This window comes from Peromyscus californicus, unplaced genomic scaffold (assembly GCF_007827085.1).
Source record: "Peromyscus californicus insignis strain IS unplaced genomic scaffold, ASM782708v3 Scaffold_12__1_contigs__length_115047231, whole genome shotgun sequence".
In the NCBI taxonomy this organism is placed as follows: Eukaryota; Metazoa; Chordata; class Mammalia; order Rodentia; family Cricetidae; genus Peromyscus; species Peromyscus californicus.
In genome coordinates, this window is record NW_026294413.1 from 54,396,220 (window position 1) to 54,407,366 (window position 11,147).

At 46.3% G+C, this 11,147-nt stretch overlaps 1 protein-coding gene across 6 annotated transcripts in view; it reads right to left on the reverse strand.

Moving 5' to 3' along the window:
- Positions 1 to 9,931, reverse strand: part of Entpd4 (ectonucleoside triphosphate diphosphohydrolase 4) — a 29,013-nt gene extending 19,082 nt beyond the window's left edge. For 3 of the 6 annotated variants that reach the window (XM_052732858.1, XM_052732859.1, XM_052732854.1), the window contains exons 1-2: positions 9,797 to 9,931; positions 807 to 911 (exon numbers count right to left, since the gene is read on the reverse strand). In XM_052732858.1, coding sequence (XP_052588818.1) covers positions 807 to 814 — 8 coding nt within the window. In that variant the 5' untranslated portion in view covers positions 815 to 911; positions 9,797 to 9,931. The other 3 variants (XM_052732857.1, XM_052732856.1, XM_052732855.1) reach the window with 3 other exon arrangements.
- Between the last annotated feature and the right edge of the window lie 1,216 nt (positions 9,932 to 11,147).

Sequence of the window (11,147 nt, forward strand, 5' to 3'; positions counted from 1 at the left end):
CCACCAAAGGGAGACTGCAGATACAGAAACGGCCTGCTGAAAGCTACCCCATAACTGCCAGCAGCCCAAGGGACAAAACATGTGCGTTGATGAGTCAATGGCTTAGGAGAAGTGAGATTTTCTTAACAAGCGATTCTAAAGTAAATTTCTCCCCGATGGCCCAATAATGAGAAAGGCAGTGTCTTTCAACAATATTGCCATAACGAAGTCAACAAGGGAACCCTGATTTTAGAAAGAGCCCTCTGAGACATGAGACATGGTTTACAAACGGGGAGGGTTTCAATTTATGTCATGAAAAAGAGGCAAACTGTGGAGCCGTCAGCAGGCACCACCTTTAGGGTACATTTCATTAATCTGTACTTTCTATCCTCTTTGTTTTAAAAAGCGCTTCATGGACTAAAATCCCTCACTGAAGGAGATACGCTGTCAACCCACTGGAAACTCAGTTTCCCTTCTTCATAGATGTTCTGATGACACTCCGTGGCAATGTGTCTTCCTCTTCCGCACCTCAGAGGCTCTAGACAGCTATCCTGTGCTAATATAACATCCCAAGACGCCAATGTGCAGGCCTAGACTGCAATTTACACTAACCTCTGTAGAGCTCACCTGGCTATGTTCTTTCTACAACAAGTGCCAACCCCCCCAACCCTCCCTCCAGGCTCTGTAAGAACAACGGTTTTAGACTACTAGTATAACACAACTGCAAACTTCTCTCTTGGGATTTAGATTTTCTTCTCTCTTAAGACCCATTTCTTCAGCATCAAAATCTCAGGGTTTACAGGCTAGCGATGAAGCCCATCACTCACCTCCCCATAATGAAAGGCTGAGGAGCAGGCAATGTTGTGGGAGTCAGCTCTTGTCATCCACAATGGCAGATTCAGAGCTGGGGTCTTCATGGAGTCAGAGCTGCCCTGTTTCAGGGTGAGAAAAATCAAGAACAGAGTAATCAAATAAAATGTCTATGGTCCTACCAAGCACACGCTTAAACCCAGCCATACATCATCTGACTTGATCCCTATGTGGAGACTACTGGGTTAGAGCAGCATGCTTGTACATCAATTTCATGCTGTTAGAGATACAGGCCTCAATCAAGAGATGCTAAGAGCCTGGCACAAGTTATTACTCCAAGCATCCCTGTAATCTCAAAATTTCAGGGCATGAAATAATTACAGCGCTGAAATGTTAAGGGAGATTTGGAGAGGTGGGGGATAAGCGGGATTAACTCACCTAGCTCGATGGGAAGCATACATTCATTTGACAGAATACGTTACTAGACGCTGCTGTACTGTACAGAACAGGACAGTGTTCTGTTCCTGTCACCATTCTCAGCCTTCCTCCAGGCCTCAGCCCTCACATCACAAAGCCAGAGCCTCCTTCCAAGCTGCTGGGGCCTGAGGATGGTTTCCAAGTTCTCCTGGTCTTAACTCTCTGGGGCCTCTAAGGACTTCCACAGCCTAGTCAGCTTCTCAGCTCTGGGATCCTGTTGGGGATCCTTGGCTCTGTACCAAAGCTGTCTGCTCTTGAATTCCCCAAAGTTGTGCCTAGACTCCACTTTCTCCTAACTTAACCACTCCTGCTCTGACTCCATTCCCTCTTAGTTTAACGCCTCCAGCTCAGATTCATGAGCAGAACACTTATCAGATAACTTGTTTCTCCAACCCGACTCCTCTTCTGAGTCATGTACACATGCACCTTCAATTGCCAGGATCTCCATCTGGATGCTGCGCAGACCACATTTCTAGGGACTCCCAGACACTCCTCTCCTCTGTCCTGATTCTCATTCCAGGCTCCTCTAATTCCCAGGATCATCATCCTTCCTATGCAACTTCTTAGAATCCTCCCCTGAACTCCTGCTTATCACGGTTCCAGGTTAGGCTCTCTCATATCATCTGCACTGTCTTCTCCCTTAGGTTTCCACCCAGGGCTCTCCACGCCACTCCGGGCAGAGATTCTTTCCCTGAGGCCAACAACACACTCAGATCACAACAGGTCAGGACTCAAAATCTTCCAGTGGCCCCAAGCTTTTCAAACAAATGCTGAAGACTTTCCTGTGACCTCCAGGCCTGCAGGCCCTGGCCAGCTGCTCTGCTCTGACATCATCATCTGCTCCCTCTTTTCCCAGCATTCCAGCTGGACTGGCAGCCCCCACCAGCTTCCAGCAGTCCACTCACTGTGGCCTGTGGCCTCCCTGCCCTCTGCTTTGGAGCAATCCTTACAGCTTAACACCTGACCTCCCTCAGGTCTTTACTTAGTCATGTCACCTTCTCAGGGCTCAGTAAATACACACACGACTGTCCATCCAGCTCTCGTCCTTGATTTTTCTCCGTTAACATTTACTTTTTTGGTGTTTTTGTTTGTTTGTTGAGACAGGGTCTCTCTACACAGCCCCGGTCATCCTGGAACTCACTTTGTAGATCCGAGTGCTGGATCAAAGATGTGCAGCATTTCCTTCTTTACTAAATGCCCACCAGCGTGCTCATTGTGCTCAGGCTGTGCTCCAAATGCTCACAGTTATTCAGTTCTCCCAAGACCCCTCCGGGTAAGGAATGCTACTGCGATGTTTTCCCGCGGAGGCAGAGGTGGGGCTGGATTCAAGTGTGTGAACCACTGCCGTCCCTGCCCTCTACCTGTGCCCCTGGTGTTTTCATTCTCTTGTGTCGTGATTCCTTCTCTAGCGTGCATGCCGCCCGGGACCCTTAGCTGACTGCTGCAGTCCGAGCCATCCAGCTCTGGGAAAGGTCCTAACACGGTGACAAGGGTCAGAGTTCTGGGAAGAACCTCTACATTAGATCTGTCTTTTCAAATCAAAGAGAAACCACTGTCCCCTACATTTCTCTCTTACTGAGGGAAAGAGCCCTAACTCCTCAGATGTGGAAGAGGGCCCCCACACCTGTGGGCTCAGAAAGCAGCTGCCTGCTATGTGCAGCTATTTAAAGGAACTAAACGAAACATTTCATCCAGACACGGTGGCACAGGCTTGTAATTCCGGCTACTCAGGAGACTGAGACAGGAGGGCTGGGCTGTAAGTGCACCGCCCACCTGGGCGACAGAGTGAACTCAGGCGTAGCCTGGGGGGAGTTAGAGAGACCTGTTTCAGAGAATAAGTAGAAAGTAGGCAGAGGGCATAGCACAATTGCAGTGTTTGTCTGGCATGGGTGAGGCTCTGGGTTTATGCTCACTAGAACAGATAATAATGATAATAACATTAAATATAAAAATATAAATATAAAATGTTTGAGATCTTCACAGCACTAACATCATTCCAAGTGCTCAGCAGGCACACATGGCCTCTGCATGGTCTGTGCAAGCACTGAACGTGGACCTCATAGCAAAAAGCTCTTCAGACAGCATCATGGACCCTAACAGATCCCTACACTAAATGCAAGCTATGGACTGCTCAGCTTCTGTAGAGTGCCTCTGGGTCTATGGTTGGAATCCCTCACTCCTGGGGCACAAAGGGAGCAAGAGCCTCTCTGTAAGAGCCTCTCCAACACAGCAGGGGCTCTGGTGTTACACTCCTGTTGACTTTCTCCTTACAAGGCCATCCTAGGCAAGGACCAGTGCCTGTTACACAGTGATAAACAACTAATAGCTAGGAGTGAGAGCTATAAAGACACACACACACACACACACACACACACACACACACACACCATTTGCACTATGCAAATAATATAATTAAAAACATTTTAAAAATTCATATAAAACTAAAAAAGTATTTCAATTAACTAAATGTTTAAAATTAGTTTTAATGTATTTTTATAAAATAACTCTTTTAAAGCATTTTAATATAGTGAGAAATTCAATGCCCTAAAGAGTTAAATATTTAAAACACCCATTAAAAGGAAAGGTGATAATATAAGCAAATTCTGACATAATCGTAAAAGAATTAAGGCCTTTCTCCAAATGATAGCAATGTCTCAAACCACAAAAGAGAGAAAATATAACTATGTATAATTTTAAACCTTCTGTATGTTAAAATAACAACAACAACAAACCCTTCTCAAACACACAGAGCTTTGGAAGTTAACTTGCACCATTTGAGACAAAGGGTAACATTTCTGAGGCTGGAGAGATGCTCAGTGGGTAAGAGCACTGGCTGATCTTCCAGAGGACTCAGATTCAATCCCAAGCATCCACATGGAAGTGGAATTCCAGCTCCAGGGGTCTGATGCCCAGAGTTCTGATGGCCGGAGCCTCCAAAGGCACCCACATTCATGCACACATAGCCACACGCAGACATACATATCTACACATAATTAAAAACAATAAAAGTAATTTTTTTTTTTACAAAAAGGTAACCATTCTTTACTTATAAAACATTCACATGAAGTAATAAAAGAAATGTACTAACACAAAAACAGGCAAGGGTAATTGACATTAGCATAAGAAATGATGCAACTTCAGGGGTGTGCAGACAGACAGAAGGAAAACAAGACCTGACAACTATCAGACTTGTAGAAGTGTTAGGGGTAAGGAAATGGGGCCATAAAGTACAGTTGACTACAATCTGAGCAGGTACTAACCTAGAGGCATATGAGTGACATATATAGACAGGCTCAATGTCTCTATATATGTCTAGAAACTTACCCTTGGGAAACAATAGGGTAAAATTTGACTGAAACATGTATAAAACATTGTCCTGAATGTCCACTGCGAAGCTGGAGATGTCACTCAGTAGGTGAGTATACGTCTTGCATGAGCAAGTCCCTGGGTTCCTTCCCAGCACCATAAAAACACGAGGAAGGCTAACGTGACTTGTGGTGAGGGCACATTTACACAGTGGAACAAAACATGACTATTCAAGGTGATGGTGTCACTCCATACTTGACATGGCAAGAGCACCACCACGGATAAAGGAGAACATTTTACCACAAAGAGAAGACACATGAGAAACAAAACGCTAACAGAGAAGAAAAATGAGAAACAAAATGTTAACTTATTTCTGAGGGGCAATCAGATACATGACCGGCTATACTTTTCCCCCTAGGCTCACCTATGCTTTCAAAGTGCATACACTGATTTCATCATCAGAACAAACCACAGAATTACTTTTGACAAGCAACCCATGACCGATGCCTTCCCTCTTTTGGAAATATGAAGAAAGATTACTTTTAAAAACTCAAGACAAGGGCTGGGGAGATGGCTCTGCAGCCAAGAGCACTTGTTCTCTTTGTAGAGGGCCTAGGTTCCATCCCAGCACCCATATTTTGGCTCACAACCATCTGTAACTCCAGTTCCAGAGCATCCAATGCTTTTGACTTCTGACTTCTGTCGGAATCAGGCATACATGTAGTGCAGACACAGATGCAGGAAAAACATTCATTGATATAAAAGAAAATAAATTAAAAAAAAATCTTCAAGACATAGGAACTGCAATTTGAGTACAGAAGGATCAATGGCAGTTATGCAATAGTTGAGCTAAGAACCAAAGAAAAGAAAATTGCTAAAGCTTCTATTAAACATAAACTAGTCACGGGAGAAGAAAAGCCATTAATGGTTCAATATGACGAACATAACCATAAGGACTAACAAACCAAATTCCTAATAATACAAATATCCAAGAAATGAGGAAGAAAGCAACTAACAGCAATGTTAAATTCTATAGACTCTTGGCTATGAGAGCTCAGAGTCCAGGAAGGCTGATGCCAACAGGAAGGGGAGATGGGGAAGAACTTGGGTGGGGTCAAGAAAGGGGAATACAGTTCTAAGAGGCACCTTACCAAGGATCTCAGCATACTTAGCAAACTTTATGACATCTGGTATTTGTCTTAGGACTTTCTTTTTAGTTTGAAAACATTTGATTTTATTTTTCTTTATGCATATGTGTGTATAGACACATGTATGCATGCCTGTGGCAGTCAGAAGAGGGCATCAAATCCCTTGAGGTTGGAATGCTTATGAGTCACCTGATGTGGGTGCTGGGAACTGACTATAAATTCTCTGGAAGAACAGCAAGCACTCTTAATCACTGAGTGATTGAATCTCTTCATCCCCAGGACTTTCTTTTTAAGGTATGAGAGGATTTTGACAAAAAGGACAGTCCATAAATTACTTATTACTTTCACTCAGGACACATATAAGGCTGATTGCTGCCAAGAAGTCACAATCCTGTAACTTAATCTTAAAATATAAATTCCAGTGGCCGCTTCTGCACCTAGGAATCTTGGCACCAGAGCTCAGGCAGGCAAACGCCTAATAATGCTGTCATGTTTCAAACAAGTTCTAAATTGCACCAGGCCTATTACCAGAGAGAGCAAGAACCTTGGTGAGTTTAGCTTCAGGGTCATCCCTCCCTAGCAGAACATCATGGAAGGGAGTAAAGACTGTGGTGGTTTGAATAAGAATAGCTCCCACAAGCTTCATATATTTGAATGTTTAGTTATTAGGGAGTGGCACTGTTTGAGAAGGATTAGGAGGTGTGGCCGTGTTGGAGAAAGTGAGTCACTGAAGGTGGCTTTGAAGTTTCAAAAGTCCAAGCCAGGCCCAGACAATCTTTCTCTGCTTGTGGATCAGGATGTAACTCTGAGCTACCGCTACAGTGCCATGCTTCCCACCATGATGTTAATGAACTCAACCTCTGGAACTGTAACCATGCCTCCAATTAAATGGTATCTCTGCACGGCAACAGAACAGTAACTAAGACAAAGCCCATCTGGTCCATGGGGCAATTTCTTGGTGAGTCTCCCCCATTATGTCTGTGGGAGGGCGTCAGGTCCCCTGGAAGTGGAGTTACAGACAGTTGTGAGCTGCCATATGGGTGCAGGGTATTGAATGTTGGTCTTATGGAAGAGCAGCTAGTTCTCTTAACCGCTGAGCCATCTCTTCAGCCCCGTCTCTCGTATTATGGAAAAAAAAAAAGATACACAGCAACCTCGAAGCTTATTTGGCAAAAAACACAGACACAGTAAACAAGTATTATGGGACTTGGGTTAGTCAGACTCTTCTCCCAAGATAAGCACCTGAGAGAAAACCTTTCACAGAGGAAGGGCTCGTTGTACCTCATGGTTTTAGCGCTCATGGCAGAGCAGCACACATCATGGCAGCCAGGAAGCAGAAAGAGAACGCTGAGCTAGCCCTCACTGGCTTTCTCCTTTTCCTCTGACTCCATCTATGTACCTAGCCTAGTGGGTAGTACCTCATATTCAGGGTGGGCTAACCCACTCTGTCAGTCCTCCATGGAATCTCTCTCACAGGCATGGCTGAAAGGGGCATGCCTTACTAATCAATCTCTGAGGCATTTCTCAATCCAGTCAAGTCAACAGCCGACAGTGACCATCGCAACACGCCTGAATTCAGCCAGTCAAATCCAGGTTAGACTACAGGAGAGTCTAACTTTTGAGTTAGAAAGTTTGAGATGACATGGAGTGTTTCCAAAATTATCAAAGGACAATCGCAAACCCCGGGAGGGCCTGTAAGACACGGCTGCCCATGCGCTTCGAGGTGAAGGCTGCTGCACTGCAGGGTCTCAGCTATCGGCGAAAGGCACAGCGAAACAACTTAAAGATGTACAGAGCTGCACGCATGCTCCGTAGTTCTTCTACATTCATGTCAAATGGTCATTTTAAACAGCAAGTCCTGGTCCATCTTTTTCTCCCCCCACTGTCCACGTACTACTCTGGCACCACTTTGAATGGCCTTCTTCAGACACACCTTCCCTGCACCGGCTCTGCCGTCTCCCCAAGAATGATTTTCCTACAGTCCCAGGTCCATCTCCAGTTCATTAAAGCCCTGAAACCTTAAACTCAGTTAAGCCAAGTATGGATAAAATATGTCAACTTCTGAATTCTACAGGTGTAAGAGAGGTATCCCCACCACTAACATGGTTACCTGGTCCTCAGCTTTGAGTCTCACTTCTCCTGTACCAACCAACATTCCATCATTCATTAAGTCCTGTCAATTCTTTTGTGTCTGTATATCCATATGTGTGCAGGTACACATGTGGTGTGTGTGTGTGTGTGTGTGTGTGTGTGTGTGTGTGTGTGTGTGTGTAGGCAGGCAACAGTAGGCATCTTTCTTAATCACTCACCACTTTAATTTCTGAAACAAGCTCTCTCACTGAACCTGGAGCTCATGAGCTGGCTAGGCTGGTTATCAATGAACTCCAAGGACCCCCTGCTCCCCATCCTCCCGCAGTGCTGGGATCTGAACTTGGGTCCTCATACTTTCACAGTAAACACCTTACCAACTGTGCCACCTCCCCAGACCCAGGACCCTGTCAATTCTTCATCCGCCATCCCACACATCCAGGGTGACCACAACAGATAACATTACTTCAGGGCAGATCTTGAGGTGAACCGCTTCTGCCTTCACCGAAAACGCTCTTTCTGAAACACTACCTTCAAAGTATGACCAAAGAAAAACCTGAAAGCCTGAAGATCAATACCAACTTCTCTGGGTACCACTTGAAATCCTCAATCCATCAACTATTCAGATACTGTATCAACAACCTGTTCTAGCCTCACTCAATATCTCTCTGCTTTGGCAAGCTGGGCCTGTTCCACCAAGCTCTTCTAATACTGGCCTCTGGCTTTTAATAATGCTGCTCCCTCCTCACACCCTGCTTGCGCCATCACACGTCTTTCAAGGCCATTGGGCATTATTCTTTAAAAATCTCGATTTAGCTTGTTAGACTTTCTAATGTCTTCCCACACTCCAAATCTCATGATTCGCACGGAGCCTATTTTAAATAAACATGCTGAACAAACACATAGAGAAGACAGATCCGTGGATCAATTCTCATGTTTGTCTCTTCCCAAAGTTTTGGCTCACACATTTCCTGATAGGTCTAAAAGAATGGAAGCCATGAATCCAGTGAGCAATAGAAACAGGTAGTAGCGGCTGGCAAGATAGCTCAGGCAGGTAAAACTGTCCAAGCCTAATTCTTTGAGTTCGTTTCCTGGAACCTCTACAAAGTGGTCCTCTAAACTCGACATGGGGTGAGAAAAGTGCATGCCCTCCCCCTCCCCACATCAGCCACTCACACACATATACAATCATAATAAATTAAATTTTAAAACAAGTGGTAAGTCAACATTAAGATAAGCAAAAAATAAAAAACTTACTCGTATAAATGAGCATAGTTCTGCAATTATGTTAAAAAAAAATAGCAACCAGACACAAAGACAACTCAAACATAACACAAAACAGATTTTAGGGCCCTCTGCGGATGGAAATTTAGGTAATTTTCTCTCACAAGAGTTGAACACATTAAAGACTACAACCTAACGTTAACTGGGTGTCTAATTTAGGACTGTTATTGACCTTTAGTTTACTGTGTAGCATGCAGGTCCCGAATTAGAAAGCATCTCTTGTTTTCTAGTGGCATATGGTCTCTGCACCTGTGTTCACCTAGCTGGGGTCTGCGGCGCCCTGCAGGTTCTGGGGTTATATTCTTGAGAAGGGGAGACTTGTCCCTTTAAAAGGAGTCCATGCATGACTCAAGTTGAGAAACACGACCGTGCACCGTCACTCTATCTCCCGATCAGCTCCATTTTTCCACGGGGAAATCAAACAGGAAACTTCCCCGAAGCGCAGAGCAAAGCAAACCATGCGTCAATGTCAGATTTCGGGCGGCAGGCAGGGGCCATCCGGCCCCAGGGGCGACAGCCCTCTTCCCTCAGCCCACAATCGCCAGGGGTTCAGGACGCTCCGGAGACCCGGAAAGGTGTCCAGGGACAAGCACCTGTCACCGGGGGTCACGGGGCTGCGGCGGGGCGCCCGGATGTGGCGGCGGGGGCGGCTGGACAGGGCCGCGGCCTCCCGTTGCCCTAGCTCCACCGGACTCCGGCCTCACCTGCTGGGCGGGCCGCGGCTCCGGGGGGGCGGGCGGCCACGAGCGCACCGCATCCCGGCCACCAGCTTCCCGGAGGTTCGGCTCCTTTCCGGGAGCCACGCCGCGCGCGCGCCCGCCAGTACCGCGTCACAGCTCGCGCCGGCGCGCGCACGTAGGAAGCGAGCGCGCGCGCGCTAGGGAAGGTGGGAAACAGGCCTGCGTGGGGGCGGGGCCTGCCGGATGATTGGCACCGAGCGCTGGGCTAGCCTTCGGACTCCCGCTGGGCTCCCTTGGGGCTGAGTGAAGGAGATTTCAAGTGGCTCCTGGCCACCTCTGGCTAGCCTGGTTGTCCCCAAGACTTCAAGCAAAATGATGGGGAGACGGCGGTTTATCTTTCCTTCGTGTGCCGGAGGATTCTAGGAAACAACACAGCCTGGCAAGGCTTAGGCATCGTGGCTCAACCCAAGACACTATCATTCATTCATTCATTACTGTGTGCATGATGGTGTATGTGTATGTGGTGTGGTGTGGGGGGATATGTACCTCAGTTCGCACGTGGACATGTCAAGGATTACTTTCTGGAGAAGGTTCTCTCCTTCCACTCTTAAGTTACAGGAATTGAACTCAGACCCTACAAGGCTTGCATGACAAGCCCTTTTACTCACTGGGCCATCTCAACCGTCCAGTTCTGCATATTTTCCCATTCTGCCAATAACTTCTTGCTTCAGAAATCGGAAGGTACTCTGTCAGTGAGTCTCTTGTCTCTCCCGGGCCAATGACCTATCTCGTGGTTAGGAGGAAAAATAAGGTAGAACTTGCATGCTATTCTACGATGTGTTCCTAGCTCAAGGCCTCTCCATAGCTCGATTCATTGACTGAAGCTGCGGAGCTGTATGTTTGAGAGTGGAGACCCGGGAATAAGGGCTTAGACCACAGATGGGGCCATCCTACTAGGCACTGGAAGATACTTTTATGTTTAGAACTTTATAACTGTCTATTTATCAAATAAAACATGCTGGCACAGAACCAGTTGTCCTCCATCTTAAAACAGAATCCTCGGTCTAGCCCCAATTTGGGTCACCTGCCCTCTCTGGTAATGTTACACAAGTGGACTTGAAATTCAGTTAAATAAGAAATTCTATACTGCAGGCGGAATAACCGAAGCCATCCTGCTCAGTGCCTCATGGCTTCTACTCAGATTCTGCAGGCTTCTGGATTTCCTCCACAGAAAAAAAATTTCAGAGTGAGTGAGAGTGAAGCAAAGTCAGCAAGTTTAGAAGACTCAGTTAAAGAGACTCAAATGTGGACATCAGGACAGGAATGTGCCTCAGTCTCCCAGAAGTAGCTGCACATGTGACCCTGGGGTTTGAAG